Genomic DNA, 25,250 nt, shown 5'->3' on the forward strand with positions numbered 1-25,250 from the left:
GGGAGGGAAACAAGTCCGTTAGTGAAGTGATTAAAGGGGAGATGAAGGGCCACAGAAAGAGCTCCGAGTTAGTGACACGGAACTGGCACTCCGGGCTCAGCTGCATCTCAGTACTCAGAAGTGGGGTTGCACATCGCACAGCGAACGACCAGTCAGTACCAAGCAAGTTTCACTCACTACCCAGCAGCAATACATAACGCGCCTAACCGGTCTGATGGCAAAAAGGGAGGATCTTACAAACTTAGAACTGTAAATGTTGCTACTAGTCAAGAGGAAATGCTTTGAGAATGGTTTTAAGGACCTGTAACACTATTTTGAGAAGTGCCCAAATTTAGGTTTAGGGCACATCGCCAATATCCTAAACAAAGAGAGATTTGTAACATCTGGTAGATCCCAGGTGAGGCTGGAAAGCAGCTCTGTACCCTTGACATCACCAGGGGCCTCGCAAGGACCCTCAGGAAATGACTGTGTTCTGAAAATGAACTGTTTCGTGGGACCTGGTGCTTCTGGCCATCAGTCTCTCACCCTACAACTGCACACACACACACACACACACACACACACACACACACACACACATTACACAGTGCAACTTACAAGACCATAAAGAGATATGTTGGAAGAGCTGAATACATTTGGTCCCATTCCATCTTCAGGGTGACCCTTTTAGCCAAACCCAAACAAAGCCATCTGCAATCTGGTGGATGTTTGAAGAAGCTATCCTGTAGCGCAGATATTATAAAATATCACACCAAGGAATAGCCACAGCACCAATCCTCTACCTATATCAAGGTGACATGGCTTCAAGAATATCCTACCAACTGAATCTCTTCACTGTGATGGAAACAATTCACATGTGTAGCAAAAACATTAAATTCATGTGTAAATAGGACTCAAAAAATTCTTGCAGGACATAACATTCCAAGCCATTTCCTTATATGCAAAACAGATTTTTTTAAAAAGCAGGAAGACATTGGCAATATTCCTAAGTATTTTCTGCAGATGCAAATACTATTTTATTCCTGTGTTGTGATTTGGATTTTAAGTTTCTGTCACAATAGCATGTTTCAATAGTTATTTGTGTAAGTCATTTGTGTTTGCCCTTTTAGTTGTAGAAAAACATAGTAATAAATGTTGAATTTTGAGTATTTTAAGTCTTGGTAATAAAATTTTCATCCAATAAGGAGAAGGTTCTTTGAAGAACAAGAACAAATCAGCACTCTTTTGTACAAACCTATCATCTACTCAGATTATGAACATGTGTGACCAAAACACTGTGGGGTGGGGGTGATGGGCCTCAACCCCAGCAGCTGGAAACCAGAGTCCTTGTAATGCAATGGTCTTCAGCCTCAGAGCTCAAAAAGCTCCACCCTGACACCCAAAAGAGCTGCCAAGGAAGGGGGCAGGTGCCTCCAACCCAGGCTCAACCCAACTGGCTCTGCTTTTATTTAAAAATAAACAAAACTGAGAAGCTCCCTATGATAATCAAGAATCTGCCCAGTAGGAGATTCTCTGGTCCTTCTTACAGGTCCAGGTAACATTGGGAACTGTTTCTGAATATTAGCTATCTTTCTGTAATAAAAAGTCAAGATCATCATGTCATTTACACTTTTTTTTTAATCTGACAGAAGACATTATCAGTACAGCAAGCTCCACACCAGAGGGGAGTTCAGAAAAGGGCAAACAATTCCCAAAGCCAAGCCTGTGGGAGTAGGCTCCGGCCATGCGGAGCCTGCAGGTGCAAATGCAGCTACTGTGCAGCTCTGGGAGCGCAGTCTTCACCAACACAGTTAGAAAATCACTGAGACCAGCACCCCCAGATCAGCTCTATGGGAGTTCCAAACCCATAAGCGGGCTCCCGTGACATTGCTCCTCCATCACATGAATGGGAGCCTGCTGTCGGTGGAGCGACCCCTGCTGGGTCTGGAAGGAAACTTGTCACTGGGGCCCCCTCGCCCTGGCAGGATGGGGTTGGGTCCAGGAAGTGGGCCCATGGGATCAAAGCGTGGTCTGAGCGGAGGGAACTGGCTGGGCGTCTGTCCGGGCCCTGGAATGAGGGAGTGGATTGGATTCCCACCGAAGGGAAGTGTGGGTCTTTCATCGTATTCACCACCAATAATTCCTGGAGGAAGGAGTGAGCTGGGGTGAAAGGGCATGGGATGCAAGGGGCTGGGGTAGAAGGGCATGGGGTAGGGCGACGATGGCAGGAACATCACATGCCGCCCTCTCTGCGCTTCTTTCCTCTGTTTGTGCCTCTTCCTGTAGAGCTGTAGTAGAGAGAACACGAAGCAATGACTTATTTGGACGCTTCCCCGGGGCTCACTGGCTCTTGCACTTAGATCTAGCTACGCTTTTCTTTTCCGGCACCACCTGGGCAGAGAAGACGTGCAGACCCAAGTGCCAGCTTCCAGCTGAGTGAGCGGGGCAGCAGCGCCACGCGCACTGCCAGGCGAGCCTGCGCCCTGTTCTTGACACACACTGCCCTTCTGAGAGCGGGAAATCCAAGATAGGGATGTCTGCCTGACCTGTATTTCTAAGACTCGTCTAGAGCTCCGAAGCTCATATGCAAGATTAGCCTTTTCTTTGAGTGAAAATTTATATACTTGTTAAAAATGTCACACTACAAACCTCAGGTATCAGAAGGGTAAAGAAAACCTAGGTGCCTGTTTGAGAGTACGGGACACTGCCTAGCAAACAGTACGGTGAGATTACACTCTGGATTTCCATGGGACCATATCCTCCAGGCCTTCATCCCAGGTGTATATCTCTGTCCTAGCAGTATCTTTTGCAGCAGCCACCCACAGACAAATATGAGTTATTCTTTTTACAATGTACTACTCTAACTAGCTGACAGCTTAAGACTGTCCCAGTACAAGCAGAATGCATGTGTTTTGGGCAAAAAAAAAAAGAGAGAGAGAGAGAGAGAACGTGGAAAACTTAAAAATATTTCCACCTATTGAAACTGAGCAATCAACTTAATGAAAAGTTCATAGTACAAGTGAAAATACCATCATAATTAAAGTGAAAATATAGACCTTAACTACAATCCACTAGTTATTTCTAAATAATGAACATTAGAATTCGCATCTAAAAATACCTACTTCCTTCCAGTCTGTGTCTCGAACTCTGATGGTGCTATCTGCAAAGACCAAACACAAAGCAAGGTGTTAAGAACACTCCTCACCCAGCATTCCTCGCACGGGGCTTAGTCTGATCCTAAAGAAACTGCACTGTGCCCGTTAAGCATAAAAAGAAACATGAGGCATTTGCCTACTAGAGCACCCGTACTTTGTTGAGTTGAGCTCCAGTGGTGGTCGCTGCCTGTGCCTAGCAGTGACTGAGCAGCGGCCCAAGGAACGCGCCCCGGTGACTCCCGTGTCCAGCGTGGTATCTTCTTCCCTGGGCTCAGCTGGGCCACAGCTGTTTGAACCCCACGTCTCACCTTCCACGTTTGTATTTGGGTTAATTTCCCCCCAGCCATGTTCTACATGGTTCAATTATCAGAAGTATGACCATGACTAAATACTTTTAATCTACTTATTTGAAAGACATGAAACAAAGAAGAGTTTGTCAAGTTTAGACAAAAACTGGTGGTGTATTTCTCTATAAATTACTTTATCAGATGAAAATATAGTCTACAAAAACTCTAGCCCCATAACTCTGTATCAAAGGAAATCCCTTGCTTTCTATCCAGCTTATAGGTCCTACTTGAACACACAAGAGAAATGGTATTTGTTCCTCATGTGTGTGTACTATATGCAAGTATGTGTACTATAATACATTAAATAAATAATATTACATGCAAATGTTTAGTTTCCTGATGCACATATTATAGCTTGTTTCTTCTTTGTTCATTCTGCCTACTTTGGTTTTTTTTTTTCTTTTAATGACATTTGCTATCAATTGTGATAAAATATTAAGCTTTGGATTCCAGGTGTAAGTATAGTAAAATTAGGAATTGAGGAGGAAGAAAGGGGAAAAAAACAGATCACAAATACTTCATACATTTTCATGTATTAAAGGAAAAAAAACAAATTTCAACAACTCAAAAATGAAATATGGTATTCTATTTTTGGTTTATTTTTTGCCAGACCTAGGGCTTGAACTCAGGTCCTGAGAACTGCCCCTGGCTTCTTTTTACTCAAGGCTAGCACTCTACCACTTAAGCCACAGCGCCACTTCTGGCTTTTTTCTATATATGTGGTACTTAGGAACTGAACCCAGGGCTTCATGTATACGAGGCAAGCACTCTACCTCGAGGCCATAATCCCTGCCAGTATTCTACTTTTTAAGTGGGGGAAGGGGAATCTATCCATCATATTTTTTAGTCACTAAAATGCTTTGCTAATAATTCTGTGTGTGTTTATATACTTTTTTCATAGAAACCATGTAACAAACACTTTACAACACAGTATACCCATATTTACACAATAGAAATATAAATGTATTTGTCCAAGCAAGGACATTATGTATAAAATAAACACTGATTTCTTTTCCATTTGTAATTTTTTCTCTTTTTTTTTTGCCAGTCCTGGGGCTTGGACTCAGGGCCTGAGCACTGTCCCTGACTTCTTTTTGCTCAAGGCTAGCACTCTGCCACTTGAGCCACAGCGCCACTTCCGGCACTTTCTGTTTAAGTGGTGCTGAGGAATCGAACCCAGGGCTTCATGCATGCTAGGCAAGCACTACCACTAAAGCCACATTTCCAGCCCTTTGATTTCTTTTCCTAATGTGTTTTTTGTTGCTGATTTTTGACCCAGAAATCCTGGGGAGGACTTTCTCCTGTCATCAGCACTGTGCAGCGGTGATGGGTCATGCAGGGCGAACAGAAATGACGCTGTCCTTGCACTTGCCACAGGCAGGCCACTCTCCTACCCACAATGGCCCTGACCCTGGAGGTGAGTAGAAGCATAGTTTGCTTCTAAGTCAGGCATAAGGATAATTTTTAAAGAGAATAAGCCTGTGTTCTGTTTTACCATCCTGAGATAACATGTTTAGTGTAATGGGTGATCTGTGTTGTAGAAGGGTCAGGGAGAAATGGATGGGAAACGTTTTCAGGACACAGGCAAAGCTTTATGAAACTTAAGATCTCTTTAGTCTAAAAGCTCAAAACAAGCAGGCATGGTGGCTCACACCTGCAATGCCAACTACAAAGAGGCAGAGGTAGGGAGGTCTTGGGTCTAAAGCCAGGCCTGTGCACAGCTTAAAAAAAGAAGTCCTGTCTGAAAAATAACCAAAGTAAAGGGCTGAGGAGGTGGCTCAGGTGGTAGAGAATAAGGCCTTTAGTTCAAACACAAGGGCTGTCAAAAAGAAGAACACAAACAAACAAAAAAGTAACCTAAGCTAAAAATTTCCAGCAAATTGAGTAACTAAGACTTCAGCAACCACACAGTAAGAAAATGTCCTTTTCAGTTAAAAGTTACTACAGAAGTCACCTCGAAAATCCCGCAGGTACAAACATCTCCACAGCAGAGGGTCATTGGACGCAATCAGGAGATCACGGCAAACTGCAGACAAAGACAAGACAGACCGAACATCCAAAAGTCGGAAGATGCGTAGTTTCAGCTCCAATGGGAGGACTACCAACCCAAACACATCTGGAAGGTTCAGCGCTAAGAGGAGAAAAGAGAAGCAACAGGTCCTGGTTAATAAAGACCTCTTTACAACACAGTCAACAAATGCTGCCGCCTGTTCCCCTCTGAAGTGGTGACCAACAGGGGTCTCAACTATCCACCTACGTACCATCTGTGATCAATTATCTTTATTAGTGAACATTAGTTGTACATGTGTGTGACATTTCCTCACATACCATGTGTCTAGATCATACCATGTGTCACACTTTCTGTCACACCCCACTGGTTCCCATCCCTGCCACTTACTGGATGCTTGCCTTTGACAAGTTACCTACTCTGTCTAACCCAATCTCCTTATCTGTAAAATGGGGTATAAGTTCACAGCCTACTTTGCTGTGTTGCTGTGAGAAATGTGCTGCTACACAGCAGAAGGTGTTTAGAACAATTTTTGGCATATTAAAAGCACTTGATTGGGCTGGGGATATAGCCTAGTGGCAAGAGTGCCTGCCTCGGATACACGAGGCCCTAGGTTCGATTCCCCAGCACCACATATACAGAAAATGGCCAGAAGCGGCGCTGTGGCTCAAGTGGCAGAGTGCTAGCCTTGAGCGGGAAGAAGCCAGGGACAGTGCTCAGGCCCTGAGTCCAAGGCCCAGGACTGGCCAAAAAAAAAAAAAGCACTTGATTATTAACAATTACTATTATCTGACATCAAACAGGCTGAGGAAAAGACAGAAAAATTCAGAAACAAAGCAAAGAAAGAATATGGAGTTGCCTCCTTAGCGCAGTAGGCAGCGCGTCAGTCTCATAATCTGAAGAAAGAATATGGTCCAAAGTCAAATGGAAATTGTTTAAATTATCTTACATCTGAAATGCCTAGGACCAGAAGTATTTCAGACTTTGGAATTTTTTCAGATTCGGAGTATTTTCAGACTTGACCTAAGTGAGCAGCCCTGTTGCCCAAAACCAAATTCCAGCAAAACTTTGTGAAAGTCTTGATGGGCCCAGTTACAAGTCTGCATTTCATTTTGTGCATTAGAGATCCCCAGCCTGAATTAGCTCTTTTAAAATACTTATGAGACCGTTCTCCACTACCAAAGAAAACCCAAACCCAACAAACACCTAAGAGCTTGCAAATTCACATTATTCTCTTTCTCTCACCACCAATTAAAGAGAGAAATTGTGGTAATAACAGCCAAGTCATCATGCAACTTGGAAGCTGTACATATGAATAACCTTATACTCTTACTTGACACGGAAATGAAGACCACGAATCTATTTATGTAGGTCTGCTAACCAGCTGAAGGACTGTAGCCAAGTATATATAGGTCCCTGTCTCCTCCTACCCCATAACTACATTTGTGCTCTCTTCCAATCAGGCTTGGTCACTTTTGACTTGCTCTGCCCAAGGAAATATGAGTAGAAGATGTCTGAGCCATAGCTTTGAGAAACAACACATGGCTCCTCTACCTAGCACAGAAAGAGTGGGTCCCAGAGAAAGATCACTCTCCTTCAGTCAATGTAAACCCACACATCACACGCACATGACCTGGGGAATGTCTGCTCTAGATCACTAAAACTTTTAAATATTTCTTGACTGCTACACAAATAAAACAAAGCTGACTAGTACAAAGATGTTGAATAAATTATAAACCTTACTGAATTACCATTTCATCATTCATAAAATGAGTATAATAAAATCTACTTTAAAGTTACTAGCATTGGTCGTCCACCAACATGTAAAACATCCAATAAAGTGCCTGGCATTTAGCATCCAATAAATGTTGGCTTAAAAAAGAAAAAAAATTAGACCCACTTTATAGACTATACGTTATATATTTATGAGAACACAAAAATGATAGTAATCTCTATCCCCTATCTTCAAGTCACAACCTTACATGGAAAGAAATCTGGCTAGCAACTGCAATATACTAACAGCACAGCTTTAAAAGCCAGGCATGACAGTGAGGGTTATAATCCCAGCCTCTGGGGGCAGAGGCAAGAAGACCAAAAGTTCAAGCCGGCCTGGGCTACATAGAAAGAGCCCATCTCAAGCAAACAAAAAAGTTCATGGAAATTCATTCCACATGTAACCAATCAACACTGAAGCTGGGAGAGCACAATCTCAGGGAGAGGAAGGAGAAATCGGGTGTGGGATCAACAAGCACACTGAGCGTCCGCATTCCACGCTGACCATTCATCACCTCTCACCTTGTCTGGTGAAGGCCAGGAGAGGGTACACCAGCTGGTCTTTGAAGAGGCGGGACAGCTTCTGAAGATCTTTGTACACTTGGGCTGCATTTTCACCTATTTTTTTCAAATATGAAAACTGATTTTGTTAGTTTGGGTTTTTTTTTCTTTCAGCAACCTGTAAATATGTGACTAGGAGCTTACAAGGCCAAAACACATACTTGGTACTGCTAAGTAGGGTTTGTACTATAAGCTAAACTTTATGAAAATGACTTGCCAAATGAACAGCATAAAAAGGACTTTATTAAAAATACTTAATTGGAACAGTCTATGGACTCCCATAGGTATTAACTTTCCGTCTTCTCTGCCATTTCCTTTTTCCTTATTTAACAGAAATGAGTTGAAAACAAGAATCTGAGCTGGACCCCTACAAATCTTTTTGCTCTCCACCATTCATTATACCTGTGACATGAGGTAACTTAACCTCCTCTCATCCCATTTCCTGATCTATAAGCTGAACACGAAAGAGTACTACAGGGTATAAAGTATTTGGCCCACAACAAGGTCTTTTGCAATATGCAGATATACGCTATAACCAAAAATTTTACATTTTCTGAGCCTAACAGAAAGATCGTATTTGCAGACTCATGTCAAGTTTGAGTTCTCGGTAAGAGCAAAGTCCCCCTCGATGGGACAAGCATAGGTTTTTGGAGAACGAAACATATCCTAGCAATTACATTTCAACCCTCCAATATGCTACAATATGTAAACAAACATATGGTATACTTGTGGTATTAAAATTACATGGAGGAGAAGAATGGGAAGAATGCTACAGAGGCTCCTTAGAGAAGTGATAGTAAAAAATAAAAACAAAAAATAGAGTGGACTAAACCAGGCACAACAGCTCACATTTGTAATCCTAACTACTCAGAGGTAGGCATCAGGAGCAAAAAGTTAGTGAGACATCATCTCAATAAATAAGTCATTCAAGGTATTCAGGAGAGGGCTGGGAATATGGCCTAATGGCAAAAGTGCTTGCCTCGTACACATGAAGCCCTGGGTTCAATTCCCCAGCACCACATATAGAAAATGGCCAGAAGTGGCACTGTGGCTCAAGTGGCAGAGTGCTAGCCTTAAGCCAAAAGAAGCCAGGGACAGTGCTCAGGCCCTGAGTTCAAGGCCCAGGACTGGCAAAAAAAAAAATATATATATATATATATATATGAGATATAGATAGGAGGATCACAGTGTGAAGCCAACCCTAAGCAAGGAAGAAAAAAAGCAAGAGCCTATGAGAAAAACAACCTAAAAGCAAAAGGGCTAGAGGTGTAGCTTAAGTGGTAGAACACTAGCCTAGTAAGTTCCAGGGCTGAGTTTAAACCTCAGAATCCCTCCCCTCAAATAAGAAGCCCAGAAGTCTGATGGACACCAGTCTCATCTGACATTGAATCTTCAGTTCAGGCAATGTCCAAATTCTGAGTGTAACTGTAATCAGAGAACGTTATAAACGCACATCCTGCTGCTGCTTCTCCCATCATTTAGTATAGGTCATTTTCTACCCAAGGACTAACAAAGAACAGGTCTCGAGGCCTCTCAAGCAACCCCCTAGGTTGTGGAGAAGACTTTTTAGGGACAGTCTAGGCAGCCTTTCCCTAAGAAGTACTGCTGTAATTGCACTGCCCCCAACACTCCCATCTGCCCCCAACCTCCTCAGCTTACTGTGAAGACAAAGGGGAAGGGCAGAGGCTCAGGGCCAGCACAGCAGAAACCGGGAAGAGTCATCTCCTCCCCCATGCTTCTCCACTGACCACCTGTCTGCCTCAGCTTGAGTAAAAGAACAGTCTAAAAAGTGAACCTCTCAAAACTTCACTCCAAAGCTGAGCACCGTTACATACCTGGTTCCTCGGTGCAGATGAAGGATTTGGGCAGGAGCTGCAACCTTTTCACACTTTTAATCTCACCACTGATTTTCAATGTCGCTGTAAATAAGCAGAACAAAGATGGTAGGCTTGTGTTTCCTTGTCTCCAGCATACTAAGGATACACTGTCCTGGGAAAAAATACTCTGGGCCTCTTTCTTTTCCTCACAGCCAGGTCAAAAGTGTAAACCCACCATGAAGGAAAATCATTCTCAAACACCACCATTGCAAGCTACAATGGCATCTTTCTATGCAACCCACCAAGCATCACCAGCAGCTTATTAGTAGTTGAGGGATGCAGCAAGGTTAATAGCAGGCAACAAAGCACAATGAACCTATTATTGCTAATGAAGTCACTAAAAACACATTTTTTTTAAATTTAACCCTTGGCAATGGGTCTGCCCTTGTTCATTAAAACAATCCCACCAGTTTTCACACTGTCATCACTCTCTGGACCCAGAGGGCCAATATTCTTGACATCCTGAGGCTGAATTCAGTCATGCGTACAAAGGCGTGCTTCATCCAGGCCCATGAAAGAGGCAGTGATGTGCTTCTGCACATGTGCGCCGGCCGCACGCCCTGCTGAAAGGAAGGTTCAAGGACATACTGTTCCTTCTCAGACTTGGGCCTGGGGGTCACTGGCTATAGTGCAAAAATGTAAGTGATGGATTTGCTAAGAAGAGAATGGGAACAAAATGCCAGGCATGAGGAAATTAACAGGACATTTAAGTGCTTTTATAAGAACCTACTTTAAACTATTTGGTAACTGCAACCCTGCAAACGATGATTGGTCTGAGAGGAGAAACTGCTGATGCTCTGATGCACACGACTTCCAAACTAAAAGCTCCATCTGCTACTTGTAAAGAATTGCTAGAGAGACACTGTGAGGTCCCAAAGCAGTCCTCTAGTCACAGCCTGACGAGGGCGTAGCACCCCCAAAGTGGTCTAAACTCTGCCAACTTTCAAATAATCTTTACAAGAATCTGGTGATTGAAACAGCAAGAGTTATATACAGGGGGACCTAGAAATATCTTCTATTTCAAAGATTAAGACATCATAAGTCACAAAATATTTAGCAGAAAAAACCTTTCTTTCCAACACAGGACCTCAACAAATGAGGGCCCAACGTGTAGTTGCCATTTTCAGTCATGATGGGGCTGCCTCACGTCCACCTTAGCAGAAATAAACAGCTGCAGAACATGCTGGAAGTCCCCAGCCTAAGGTAACAAGGCAACAGCCCTTGCTATGCCCGAAAGATGAGCTGCGTGAACAACAAAATGACACTGCAGTCATTTCTATTTTACTCCACCCTCTTAACAGGCTAGAAAGGATAAACCTCAAGACACAAACACAACCATCAACACAAAGCTGGTGCTCACACTGCTCACATCCCCGGTGTGTGTGACACAGTCTGTCCCAGAGACCACCAGCAGCTGGGACAGGCGCCATCCTAAGACAAGAGGCACTGCTATCCCAGCAAAACTTCTCCAGAGGGAAAAATTAACAAAGAAATCCTTTATTCGGTGATTTCTATGGGGGAAGGGCAAATGAAACCCATACAAACTGAAGTCTTAGAACCTCAGCAGTGTTTCTGTGCACTGCCCGTCAAGATGCCAAATTGGACAAGAGGACCCCAGTTCAATCTCACAATCTTAGCTCAAAATTTTCATTAAGAACAAAAAATAATGATAATAAATAAAGCCCAGGTATAATGGTGCATCCTGTATCCCAGCTACTCAGGAGGAAGAAAATGGGAGGATTGTGGTTCAAAGCCAGCCTTCACAAAAAAAAAAAAAAAAAAAAAAAAAATTAGTAAGACCCCCATTTAAACAAATAAAGTTGGGCATGGTTATATACATGCAGTCCTAGTAATATGGGAGGCAAAAGTAGGAGGAATGTAGTCTGAGACTGGCCCAGACAAAATGCATAAGACTCTCTCAGAAAAATAACTAAAGCAAAAGAGGCTTAGAAGTGTGACTCAAATGGTAGAGCACTTACCCAACCAGCAAAAGTATAGCCGAAAACATTAAAAAAAAAAAAAAGAAAGAAAAAGGAATCCACAGACAGGCATGAAAAGAGAAAACGTACTTTTCAAAAGAGTTCATATGCAGTAAGACTCACAAGCCCTCAGAGCAAAAGATGACATCAAGAGAACAGGGCTTCCTGCCCCAAGATTGAAGGTCCCCAGCTCACACATCAACCTCAGTCCATCCTTTCATCCACCAGTGGTGTAGGAATTAGTTAAATCAAATGAGACTCTGAACTCTGCCATGACAGCCAATGGCTGAAGCTGCTACATGGTGCCATGCACTTCAGTCATAAGCGGCCACTGTGCCCTGCAGTCCAATTACCATTGACGACGACAAGATTTCCCAGAGGCACACAGGTGAGTGCAGCAGAGCCCCCCTCGCAGAGAGGATGTGTGTACTGCAGCTTGTACACGCCACTGGACTTCCATTTCTCTGGCATGGATACTGCTTTGGCTTCTGTCCCCTAAGGAATAAATAATGAAGAGATATTACACTCAAAAAAAAAAAGAAAGAAAGAAAAAGAAGAAAAGAAACAACAACTAAATGTCTAGGCTAGGAGGGATGATCATACCTATAGTCCCAGGAGACTGAGATCAGGAGGATCACAGTTCAAAGACAACCCTGGCCAAATGTTTGCAAGATCCCATCTCAATAACTGGGCATGGTGGCACATGCCTGTTATTCCAGCTATGCAGAAAACCTAAATAGGAAGATCAAGATCCAGGCCATCCCGGGGATAAATCTAAGACCCTATTCTGAAAGTAACTAAAGCTAAAAGGACAGAGGGCTTGACTGGCTTGAGGGGTGGAAAGTGTGAGACCCTGAGTTCAAACTCCAGTACTCTTCCCCCACCAAAAATACCCAAATCCAAAAAGCCCCTAACTTGTTTAGAAGGAGAGCCCCACTGATAGTGTTAAGTCATTAATACTGCTGGTTAATAGAGGATAACATATGGTGACATTTTTCTATCAAAAACTGAGCTGAGTGCCAGTGGCTCATGCCTATAATCCTAGCTTCTCAGGAGGCTGAGATTGAAGCCAAAGCCAGTTTGGGCAGGAAAGTCCACAAGACTCTTTTATCTTTAATTAACTACTAAAAATCCAGAAATGGAGCTTTGCCACAAGTGTTAGAGCACTAGCCTTGAGCACAAAAAAGCTGAAAGATAGCACCCACGCCCTGAATTCAAGTCCCAGAACTGACCAAAAAAAAATTGTTGGGCTGGGAATATGGCCTAGTGGCAAGAGTGCGCGCCTCGTATACAGGAAGCCCTCCCTGGGTTCGATTCCCCAGCACCACATATATAGAAAACGGCCAGAAATGGCGCTGTGGCTCAAGTGGCAGAGTGCTAGCCTTGAGCAAGAAGAAGCCAGGGACAGTACTCAGGCCCTGAGTCCAAGCCCCAGGACTGGCCCCCAAAAAAATTTGTTTGAATAGGTAAGATAATAGAAATAAGGTTCAATTTCTCTCCAAAGATCACCTAGCAAAGTCTTATCATTATTCAAAACCACAGGCTCAAATACAGCCCCTTTTACAAAGCCTTTTCCTCTTCCTATTCATAGTTCTATTGTATAATTTTACTATTTGTCAGTTTGTATTTGTTATTTATAACCATTTTTGGTACGTTTCTCTCTTGCCCACTTATAAATTCCTTGAGGCAAGGGGTGTTCCAAGGCCTATTCAGTGTATGGCATGGGCAACATGTAATGGTCTGTGAACTCCTCGGAGTCTTGTCGCCCTTCGCATGGCCACAGGCCCTCTGCACGGGGTCATGAAGTCAGAATGGGCATCCTAGCAAGATTCCAGGTATTCCTTAGCACATTTGAGTATGGGAGAATGTTTATGTTCTCTGTGAATCCCTGGCACCTTGCAGATGTACATTTCTCTGCTAGAAATTGACAACACAGTAGGAGGGTGGTTCAGATTCTTCTCTATCCCTGCCACAGTCTCAGGCCACTTGCTCACACACACGTATAAACAACCTAACCACAGGAATGTCCAAAGCCTGGTACCAGTCACTGGGAGACAGATGTTAACCGTGAATAAATGAGTGAAGAAAAGCAACGACCGCAAAGGAGTGACACCTCTCTTCCTAACAGAATCTTACCAAATTTCTAACACCTCAGTCATCAACTTGAAACACAACTGAGTGCATGCGCTGTCCGCCACACCCAATCCACACTCACCAACACACTCTCATCCACGCATTATTGTGTGACTCTCACGAAGCTTTTGTTTCTACCACAGTCACCATGACCTGCCTAATACTAAATACTGACAAAGGAGAAGGAGCATAAAGGAGGGAACAGGGAGGGGCACACTGAGTACCTACTGTGTTCAACACTTCACATTCACTATCCAACACATGTAATCCAGGAGCCTGGAGTGCCCCATGAACCTCGTGGCATTTCCTGACATATCCTTTCCCAGTGGCAAACTTCCACCCTCACAGGGTACCTGGGTTGCTGGTGGACGTACCTGAGGTATGTAACCTGACTCCAGCATGAGGAGATGGACCAGGACTATCAAGGCATCACTGGCGCTGTGGCAGTCGGCTGACTGATACAGGGTCTCTAGGGAATGTGGCACTTGCCCATCCTCTGCTTCGCTGCACAACATTGGTTCTGAGAGACAAAAGCCTGAGCCCTCGTCCATATCCACAGCATCTGGGGTTGATTCAGCTTCCAAATTTTGACTAGGCCCTGACTGAAAACAGATAACAAAAACACATGAATTCATTAAAAAAAGATTTTTGCTTTTATGTAGTACAATTTGTATCCTAAGTGAAATGAGATTAGTGCTAAAAGCCAAAGCACATCACTGGGCTCAGAAACCAAGAGATATTTCAAGGGAGTGCTCACAGATACCAAGGCTGCAATCTACCGTTGGGTCCTGAATCCTCTACCTCCAGGGATTGCAGCTCACATTCCCCAAACCTGGAAGTCATCCCCGAGTCCTCTCTCTACCTAACCAAGGCTGCCCCAGATCTATCTGTTGTCAAATTCCACCAAGACCTACTCCTGATACTGCTACAGTTGCCCTCCCTACCCCGCCCGCTGGGACTCCTGGCTGCCCACACAGCACCCCTGCAAGTGCCCTGCCCATCCAATACACTCTACCCTCAGCTGCCAGTTTTATGGCAATTGAGAACCCAATCATGTCTTCAGTCCCCATTTGAACTCACCAGAATTTTCCCAAGATGGGCAGCAGAATTTCTCACAACTATGCCTTTGATGGCACCCCTAGATGTTCTTAGGGAAAAAGTGCACAATCAAATAGGTGGGAAAATGACCCACACTACTGCCACCTAACCACAGCCTCAATAGTCACAAAAGACAGCATTAGCATGACAAAAGTTCTGAGAAGTCTGGAAATAATCATGGTAATGTGGGCCCAACACTTAACCAGCAAGTGTTATCCCTCATCTTCAATACTTAGGATTCTCATAATACTGACAAATTCATGAAACAAGTTTTTCAGCGAATGCTCTAAGGAACACAGCCTATAAGATTAAGTCTCAGCTCCAGAGCTGGTCCTCAACTCCATCTGCTTGCTCTCTTTCTGCCAGTCCTGTCCACGCATCATTCCCCACACCAGCAAGGCTTGCCACAGCCTTCATAGCGACACTGTACAGCAAATTTCAGATCACTGCATCCCTCCACGACTGCAGGCTTATAAAGAACCAGACTCCATACAAGTCACTCCACAGAACTCAGCACAGAGTACACAAGATGTTCAATCAACGCCTGTCAAATGAATGATGGAAGACTTCTTACAATTTCATAAGGTTTTTGTTTTCAACATGTTTTCTCACCATGGTCTTCTTAGAAATGCTATAATTGCAACTCACAGATCAAATCACTAGTCATAGTTGCCAGCTTATAAAAATTTGGCTAAGTCATTATATTGATTTTGTTCAGAAAGCCATTTCCTGGGCTTGTGCTCAACTCTTAATGCAAAGCAGATGTTTCTTTTAAGTTTGCATTTCCATTAAACAAGGGGCAGAGGAAATTGAAATTACACAGTACAAGTTAAAGGCTGGAGAAATGTGAAGGAGCCAGAACTGTCAACTACTCCTTCAAAATATCTGAGGACCTAAGCCCTAATAGCTACGGGAAAAAAAAAAAATTAACTTGTGAAAACAAAAGGCCAATAATGGTTCACCTACACTATTGCCATGATTTTTTTTTTGAGCAAACAGAAATGACTATGTTAAAAAAAAACATGGTACTAGATTATGAAATACAGTATCTCTGCTTCTTTTCTCATTATGCCTAAATTTTGAGCATTTACTACTTACTGACAAGTCTGTGGGGTGGAATACATGAGGGAATATTTGAAGAAGGGCACCCTGGGCTAATCACCTGCGTGAGAGTGATAGCCCAGCTCCCTGACAGGCTTGCTGAGCCTTCCCCTGCCTCCCGGGGAGCCACAGCCTTTGCTGAGCCACTCTGATAGGACTGTTTATCACAGTCTCCGTGGGTGGGCATAGAAGGTGCTGAGCACCACTTTTCAAACTCATCGTTTGTCACCAGCCATTTACAACAGACTGCTGATATCCAGGCCTGGTATGGGTCATCCCTGTTCCTCATGAAAGGCAACAAGTCCTGGATGATTTCCCAAACACAGTAAGGAGAAAATTAACATATTGAATTACAAGAATAAAATTCACCTCCACTGGTTTCTAGTTTTATCCATCTACTTACTCATTTTCCTTTCCAATGTTCCTTTTTCTACATTTAATTAGCAGCAGATCACACTGCTTTTAAGGGCTTGAGCATTATTTATGTGCTTGTACATGGGAGCATGTGAACAAAGGAGGAGGAACAATGGCAAGTCAGATTTGGCCCGAGATGAGTTTGTAGCAGAGAAGAACAGAAACTGGCCCTAAGACTTTGGGTGGAAACTTTACAGAAAGCCTTGAAAATTAGGCATAGGACATTAAATAACTATCTTCTGCGAAACAGCAGGGATGGACTAGAGATAACTATTGTTAGTACCAACATTATGAGCATCGCTATGATACAGTTACTCAGAGCAAGAGAACAAAATAATGCCAAGTGTGGGAAGCTGACAGAGTGGAGGACAGTGAGGGTGGATGGACGCTGAGAGAGGACATCTTAATAGGGCTTCTAGAGGCCCAGAGAGTGAGTCACAAGACTCAACAAAGCAGTAGTGACACTGAAGGACAGAGGAGTGGTGCTAGTTCCAGAAAAAGAAGACGTCAGCACACGTTATTATCAAATTTATGTTGGACATATATAGTCTTTGATGACAATTTAAAATCCTAGCCATAAGTGTCCCACAAGTCATTTGGAAATAACTGGACTTACAGCCTGAATGAATGGAACAGACCAGTGAAGAAAAGCTAAGACTCATAAACTTGAAGACATCAGGAACAAGCTCTGATGGAACATCTGAATGAAGTAAATAGGTAAAGCCAGGTACAGTGCTTCAGAATGCCATCTCAAGGCTGGTCCAGGAAGTATTTTACAAGAACATAATCTGTAGTCTACTAAAGCGGATAATCCCAGCTAGTACAGAATTCAGCAGAGGTGCCAATCTGACTCATCACCTACTGTATTTCACCTATGGTACCTACCATACTGTCATCCTTCCAGACATCAGATTGGGCCGCCGGTCCTTGGAATGAATCACTCCGTTGTTCAGCTGCAATGCTGCCCTGATTGGTGGCAGTGGCCAAAGAGGGTTGGTCATTATTCTGGAGTGAGGAATGCTCTGAATCTGTGGATGAAGGTAAGTTAGGGGCTGGCATGGCATCTTCAAGAATCAAACATATCAAGTCCCCAGAAACAATCCCATACGAGGCCAAGGTCTCTTCATCTCCAGTGAGGGCATCCTTGTTGTTCAATGTAATTGCAAATCGGGTATCAGAACTGCCAAGAAAGACGGATAAGGATAGTAAGAGCTACCTATTACCACTCTAAATAATACATTTGGAACATACATAAGGACATGGTATGGCCCTACAAAAGCTAAGCAATGATGAAATTGTCCAAATCATCAGATGCCTAGGGTAGAGTTTTCTAATGGCTAAAACATTAGCCTGCAGGGAGAGATATAGGACTTCTCTATTACTGTCCATGCCTTTATCAACATTCATTCTAAAATAAATACTTATTGACACTGACATCTTTGTGGTGAGGGTACTTCTTAAACTTTTATCAGTTTAATTTACAGCATTTCCTTTGTTATATAACATTGTCTTTATAATAACAAAATTCAGTGAAACGCTCTTTCAAATCCGACTACATTATTCCTTTCTGAAAACCCACCAATAGCTGCTAATGAAGGTGGAGAAGCACTCTTCACAAGACATCTGAAGACTGACATCTGGCTCCTTCTCACTTCTCCCGTGGTGTCTGTTATCCTTCCTTTCTCTCATTGTGCTCCAGGACCCGAATTCTCCACCCAACTCCCAACTGTGCAGAAAAGCCCAGCAACCCACTACAGCCTTTGGGCCTTAGCAACTGCTCCTCCGCACCTTCAAATAACTGACTCCTCCTCATCATTTAGGTCTCAGTTCAAACATTACCCCTTAGGAGAAGCCCTCCCCCGACCCCCCCCCCACACACACACAGAGGCCTACAGCGTTCTCTAGTTCATCAAGCTTTCCTCTAACACCACTATTTAAAAGCATAGCCCTAATCTAGTGACTGTCTTCCCCTGGCCTCAGAAAAGTTTGAAAAGATCAAGAGTACTGTGTGTCCATTTTGAACTACGCCTCCAATGCTTGGCAAATGTTTTGTGAGGCAACAGCAACCTCCAAACGTTAGACCGAGCTGGAGTGCAACACAGGCTGCTAGTCAATGTCCTCATATGATAGTTTGCTTACCCTGCTTATCAGATCACAGCCTAAATGGATACTCAACACAACACAAACCAAGATGAGTGCATGTGTAAAATACAATTGCACCCCTCTTCCTGATGATGACAAGCACAAAAATGCAACACTGTAGTGACACACAGACAGCACCAACCTCACCACCCATGCCTAATTAAGCTAAGAGTTCAACAAGCCCTCAGCAATGAACTCTCATCCATTCAGCCTAACAGCCGGTTTGACTTGGGGAGAACAACATCGTCTCTGATCACGCAGCAGTAAGGAATTACTAACCAGTGAATGACATGCAGGCTCGGCAATGCTAATGTCATGTCACCAGTTTATAAGAGCTTAAGGTAAATACCTCTGCAAATTGGCTTACTTTTCTCACAATGCTACATGTTGAAAAATACTCCAAAAATATCACATTTCCTTTCACATACACGCATGTTTCACTAAGAGATGATTTGATAGGGAAAAGTAAGTGTGACAGAGTAGGAGCTGCTCCTGCTCATTAGGAAACAAGTAGTCTGCTTGTTTTCAAAATGCTTCGATAAACCTAAAGTTGAAAACCTGCCAACTGCCAAAGAAAACAACATCTCAAGTTTAACAAAAGGGTTGAGGACACCTCGAACAATGTATTTATACACCATTTGTCACAGCAAAAGGTTGGTTCTTTTTTTAAAAAAAGTTTCTAGGATAATGTACATTCTATTTTTAGAAAAGATGAGGTGCATACTGTTTAATTAAAAAAAAGGCAGCCTTCCTTCTCACTTTAGGAAAAAGGAAGGGCTATTTCTAAAGTAAAAAGTAGTTTTCCATGGTTCTATTTCCTGAAATTAAAGGGGGTGGGGGTGGGGAACGTTGCATTTCACCAGAAAATTAAAGTCTAGGAACTCCAGGACTTTTACCATTTTTCATCTACTTGCTCAGCAGCGACACTTTAAAAGTAACACCATACAAACACAATGAAAAACCTCCCCATTTATTATCAAATAAGTATACTTTAAGAATGAACATACTGTATGCATTACCTGACTTAGGAAACTGTAACCCCTCTGTACATGGCCTTTATAATAACAATAAAATGTATTTTTAAAAAATTAATATATGCATATATTAAGTGTGTGGTGGAGTAATGATAGCATCATGGAAAGTGCTGGTTTTCCTACCTCGGATTAACAGGCATGTCATTACTCTCAGGCTTAAAGGGAGTTCTCAATACTTCACTTTTTGCGTCTTAATCTAGGCATGTCGTTACTCTCAGGCTTAAAGGGAGTTCACAATACTTCGCTTTTAATTTTGTGTCCTAATCTGAAGGCAGGCAGACTCACTGTGGATCTAACAAACACCCCAAAATGAAAAGCACAGGCGGTCCCAGTGTGGCCTGCTTTCACCAAACTCCCTTTAAAAAGTGAAAGCATTATGGAAGTCTTAACAAAACACCTCAATGAAGGCAAAGGTGTTTTTCTTGTAGGAAAACTGACCGGCTAGAGCCTAGCTCCCTCTTTCTAAGCACACCCCGAAGGAGGGTCTCCCTCACAAGTCTCCCTCAGCTCCCACATTACTACTCTTCCGGGAAATGGGATTAATAAGAGCATACATGGGGTCCCTTCTCCTTCGCTGCCCCCAACCCTGGTGCCTCCTGAGATCAACGTTTGCCACTGGGTTGTTTGTTGTTTGGGGGGTGGTTTTTATTAGGGCATGGGGTGGGGGGACCCACATCTGACCCAGGCCGAGCCCCAGCCCGGCAGCCCTAGCCCCCGATCCGAACCCCCCCCCCCCGCACCACCACCACCACGTACCCGCTGCACTTGCTATAACACTTCGCGCACGCGCCCTTCACACCCAGCCCTGCACCTGCTGGACACGGAGACCCGAGGCACCCGGGAAGGGCCGCCCGGACCCGGGGTGCGGGACGCGGGGGGGTGAGACGGGGGAGACAACTTTGGGGGTGTGGCTACTCTACCCTCCCTACTTTGTTTTTACTTTTCCATTATAAGAGGCCCTCGCGCCGGCTCCGGGGGTGGGGGGGGGGGGTCTTAGCAGAGTTCAAGGCCAGCCCGGGGGTAGGGGGGGTCTTAGCAGAGTTCAAGGCCAGCCCGGCTCCCCGGATACACGGATACACACACACACACACACACACACACACACACACACACACCGCACCCCACTCGTCACTCACCCCGGAGGGGAGCGGCGCCCCCGGGAGGCCGGGCCATGGTCTTCCCGCGCTGGACGTCGCCGCTCGCCCGCGCGCCACCCGCACAGGTGCCGCGAAGCGGTCGTCACGTGACCCCGCGTCCGCCCCGCTCTTCCCCGCCCCCCCACGCCCTTTCCCTCCCCTCCCCTCCCCTCCCCGCGGTTCCCGGCCCCGCCCGCGCCGCGCGTGACACCACCACCGCCACCACCCCGCCCCACCCGGAAGCGCCCCGCTTACCTGTACCCCCAGGTGGGCAGCAGGGCCCGGCTCAGGTGCGCGCGCAGCTGGCCCAGCGTCGGCTCGGCCTCGGGCACCTCCAGCGGCCCGGTCCGCCTCTGAAGCCTCACCCGCAGCCTCATGGCGGCGGAGGGAGGCGGCTGCGGCGACAGCGCCGCGGGGTTGGGAGTAAGGGGGGGGGGCGGTCAACAGCGTCTACCGGAGCTGACGGGGTAGAAGAGGTGCCGGGAAGCCACGGGAGAACTAGCCGCGCCCCGGAGGTCACCTCAGGAGCCTCTCGGCGTTCAGGGCGCCCCCTAGAGCCGACCCCTACTAAGAGGCGGCGAGCTGGGCGCCGAGGGAGTCCTCTTCCGATCGACGGCTCGGCGTGCGACGGCGCTGCCTGGGCGCGCGAGGCGCACTGCGCAGGCGCCGAGCGGCGTGGCGCGCCTTCCTTCCGCGGGCGTCCCGGCGCGGCGACGGCTGCTGCGGGCTGGCGGCTGGCGGACAAGCATCCTCTTTCCTGCACGGTGCTGCTCTGAGAAACCTTCGATTGCGTCCGGCTCTTGGTCGTTCCCTCTTCATGCTACGACAGTGACTGCCCTGTTTTCGTGTCTCCGGTCATCTGTGGCCGTCACGGGAACTTTAGGTTCCAGGCCCGGCCCGGGCCCAGTGTTCCAGACCAGGAGATGGGTGGTGGTAGAGGCCAGAGAAAGGGGACCAAGTTAACCAGCCGGAGGCACAAGGGATGGGGGGGCGGGGGACGACGGATAATAGGCCAGATCCAAGTTCGCCCCCCATCTTCACACCACCCAGACATTTGCTTTAGGCTTCAACAGAGGAAGCAGAGCTGGGTGCAACGAGGGGGGGGGGGGGCGTGGAGGGGAAGCGTGCACAGTCACGAGGCTCAGGTGTGTTTCCGTGGTCCTAGGTAGTGGCCGCAGCTGTTCTGAGCTCCCACTGCCCCCGAGATGGGCCAGGTAGGACTTGGTTACCTCGTCCTTGCTACCTGGCAAGTGGTTCGTCCCTGATGGTCTGGGGAAAGATCAAGCAGACCGCAGGGGAGAGAGGAGACTTGACCTCAACAGATCGGACCAGACTTACCAGAGGCAGTGTGCACTTTTAGAAAGGCTGGGTGGGTTCCAAGGACTGGCCCCCGACGGGGGGGGGGGGGGTGGTGTCAGGAAGGAAACATTGGGTTATGAGAGTCATGCAGATTCCCACAGGTCGTCCTTTTGTGGGCAGGGGTGGGGGGGGGGAGGGACGTAGTTTCTTCTGTTATAAAGATGTGATTGGGTCAATTCTGTCTGTCCTGGATTCCCAGGTGGCTAAGGTGAATAGAATAAAGACAGACACAGAATGGACAGAGAGGAGGACAAAACTTTTCTCCTGTTTTTACTTCATTTGTGGGCCCAAGCAAGGAGTCTGTGCTTTTAGGCAAAAGCTTGTTTTCGAGTGCCTGTTATATTGCCATTTAATATCACCCAAAGTATATTGGCTCTTCATTAAAGCAGAAAGCATTTGTTGTCTCACAGGACCATTCTGTAGTTAAGGATTTGGGGATGATGTGCAGGGTGGTCCTGTTTCAGGGGTCTTCTGCAGTTTTCTATGTAGCCAGGACCTCAGTCATCGGAAGACTGCCAGAAGATTGGCTTCCAGAATGGCTCTTATAATTAGTGGCAAGAGGCCACTGGCTTTCACTACTATTGTTGTGTCTCCATAATATGGCAAGCAGCTGGCTTTCCTCAGAGCAATGGCCAAAGAGAAATGAACAAGTCCACAACGTCTTTTATAATATGGCCTTAGAAGCCACCTACATTGCTCTGCCATATTTGATCGGTCCCAAATCAACCTTTTAGTATGGAGAAGTCAGCTGTAAGGTATAAATACCAATAATGGTGATGGGGACTGTCTTGGAGACTGGCCACAATAGAGTCAACTTACACCAGAGATCTGTTCCATCCCTGTAAGATGTTATTGTTAAGAGATGAGTAAAGTTTCTTCCAATAGGTGGCAGCATTTGTCCATGTCTTGTCCTTTATTCCTCCGACTTGTTTTACCTACTTTGCAAGTGAATGCTGGAGACTCAGACCAAAAAGACATGTTCCTGCCTGTGAGTAATTTGTAGTTGAATAAATCAACTCTTGTAGTTGTAGAACATCAAAAGTGTGTCACTGATGATTGAGGTAAGGCTAGCTCTAGCAATTGGGGGACTGCCAGGAAGATCCTTATGTAGTGAGAAATACAGAATGGAAGAAGGGTGGCAGGACCATGCAACCAGAGGGAAAGGCAGTGTGGATAAGTCCAAAGTAAAGAGCCTTGGGCTAAGCAAAAGGTTTGGAACATATTGTAGAATATAAGAAAAGCCACTACTAAGTTGTAAACAGAGTTATCTAAGATAGTATCAGAGTTCTTAGTTCTGCTCCACAAAAGCTGACTCTCTGAGAGTAAAGCTCTGAACCATGCTATAAACCTAGCCTGATTAGGAAATTACCAGGAACAGAAATTTCTGCTGAAGGAAATGGCTATAACCACCACCAGGAACCACTGAGGAATGGCTGCCACTACCACAACTGCCCTCAAATACCATGTTGTTTTGTTTTGTTTTTCAGCTTCCTCAAAATGCCAGAATTTTCTTTAAGAGTCTGTTTTGTACTCACTAAATCAAAGGCTTATAGGAGAGCTTCTGAGAGAGACTAGTTTTTTTGTTTGCCAGTCCTGGGGTTTGGACTCAGGGCTTGAGCACTGTCCCTGGCTTCTTTTTGCTCAAGGCTAGCCTCTACCACTTGAGCCACAGTGCCACTTCCAGCCTTTTCTGTTTATGTGGTGCTGAGGAATTGAACCCAGGGCTTCATGCATGCTAGGCAAGCACTCTACCACTAAACCACATTCCCAGCCCAAAAGTCTGGTTCTTTTATCTGAGTTATAGCTACAAAAGAGACTAGAAATCTGAGCTGAAGTCCTTCCTTTGAGAGGGAAAGAACTCATAAAACAGGAATTTTTTTCCCAAATATAGGGAGGACTTCAAATGGTGATAGATTTGTGACTTCCTAACAGGTATAGGATACCATGCTTAGACTGGAAACATGACTATCACTGGTAAGAGTATAGTGGATAAACTCAATCAGCCCTACAGTAGTCCCAACCTCAAGACACTTAACGCTTGAGTCACGTGATTCTTTGTTGTAGGGACTGTTCTGTACATTGTAAGATATTTCGTGGGCTCTCTCATCTTTATCACAGTAGAACTCATTCTCTTCCCAGTTGTAGGAATCAAAACGTGTTGGCACTGCCAAATATCCCCTGGGAGGCAAAAATCACCTTGAGAACCACAGGATTAGAGACTAGCTCCATGCAGAGGCTCCTAGGGGAAAAGAGAAATGGAAAGACAGAGGAAAGTGGGGCACTGCATTGGGCGGGAAAGAAGTACGGATGAGACCATAGGAAGTGACTATTTGGTAGCTGACTTAGGGTGCAGCTTCTGCAGCTCTAACAGAGACCCAACATATCTTCATCCAATCTGACCAACTTAACAGGCATCAGTTACATTTTGCAATACAATCCAGTGCTAGTTTTTGTTGTTCAACTTTGGCCATTGGGTGATCTTTTCATTGGCTCCTATATCCATTTGCATTTGTTGAGGATTTTTGCTCATTTATTTGTTTTGTTCTGTTATAACTTTTTTTTTTTTTTTTTTGCCAGTCCTGGGGCTTGGACTCAGGGCCTGAGCACTGTCCCTGGCTTCTTTTTGCTTAAGGCTAGCACTCTGCCACTTGAGCCACAGCACCACTTCTGGCCATCGAACTCAGGGCTTCATGTATACAAAGCAAGCACTCTTGCCACTAGGCCATATTCCCAGCCCTAACTTTTTTTTTTTTTTAGCTTTTTCTTTCTGGAACTATTTTCTGGGCACCAGATAAGTGCTGGGGTGTTTTTGTTTTTAAGACTTCCTGGGTAAGTGTACAAAGATGTGTACTGTTTATTGGGATAATATTTGTATAAATAATAATCCATAGATTATGCTAAGCATAAGACGTGCTGGTCTACCCAACTGTGTGAGTCATAGCCTCCTCCCTTGCTTATCTGTAACCTCCCAGTATAGCAATGAGAAACCTGGTTCCAATCACACACCATCCATTTACCTAATTCCAGTACGTATGTGTAGTGGCTTTAGAATTACTAGTCCATAGAAATATTATCAACTAGGGCACACTGCTGGTACATGGTTCCTATGGCCTTTAGTCTTACAGCCTCCATTCAGTCTCATATTTACTCAGTT

The 25,250-nt window shown here is 45.0% G+C and overlaps 1 protein-coding gene across 4 annotated transcripts; it reads right to left on the minus strand.

The window, feature by feature from the left end:
- Nucleotides 1-1,605: 1,605 nt before the first annotated feature.
- On the minus strand, nt 1,606-21,242 carry Fbxo7 (F-box protein 7). 4 transcript variants are annotated; one of them, XM_048356387.1, is made up of 9 exons: nt 20,993-21,240; nt 17,311-17,605; nt 14,187-14,414; nt 12,033-12,174; nt 9,659-9,742; nt 7,785-7,880; nt 5,436-5,612; nt 3,102-3,139; nt 1,606-2,267 (listed from the first exon to the last, which is right to left on the minus strand). In XM_048356387.1, the coding sequence occupies exons 1-9, from the start codon at nt 21,112-21,114 to the stop codon at nt 1,878-1,880; spliced, it is 1,572 nt and encodes a 523-aa protein (XP_048212344.1). In that variant the 5' UTR covers nt 21,115-21,240; the 3' UTR covers nt 1,606-1,877. The 4 variants fall into 4 exon arrangements, with proteins under 4 accessions (XP_048212344.1, XP_048212355.1, XP_048212366.1 ...); XM_048356398.1 differs by lacking the exon at nt 20,993-21,240 and adding an exon at nt 20,738-20,849 and having other exon boundaries at nt 17,311-17,453; XM_048356409.1 differs by lacking the exon at nt 20,993-21,240 and adding an exon at nt 20,738-20,835.
- Between the last annotated feature and the right edge of the window lie 4,008 nt (nt 21,243-25,250).

Source organism: Perognathus longimembris, chromosome 1 (genome assembly GCF_023159225.1).
Source record: "Perognathus longimembris pacificus isolate PPM17 chromosome 1, ASM2315922v1, whole genome shotgun sequence".
Classification (NCBI taxonomy): domain Eukaryota; kingdom Metazoa; phylum Chordata; class Mammalia; order Rodentia; family Heteromyidae; genus Perognathus; species Perognathus longimembris.

Excerpts from the sequence above, each read along its gene's own strand:
- Fbxo7 (XM_048356387.1), bottom strand. The coding sequence starts at position 21,114 with ATGAGGCTGCGGGTGAGGCTTCAGAGGCGGACCGGGCCGCTGGAGGTG. Across the intron at positions 14,415-17,310 it reads TCTGGAAGGATGACAGTATG|TCAGGGCCTAGTCAAAATTT; the intron begins GTAGGTACCATA and ends ATCTGTTTTCAG. Across the intron at positions 2,268-3,101 it reads GAGACACAGACTGGAAGGAA|CTCTACAGGAAGAGGCACAA; the intron begins GTAGGTATTTTT and ends TCTCTACTACAG.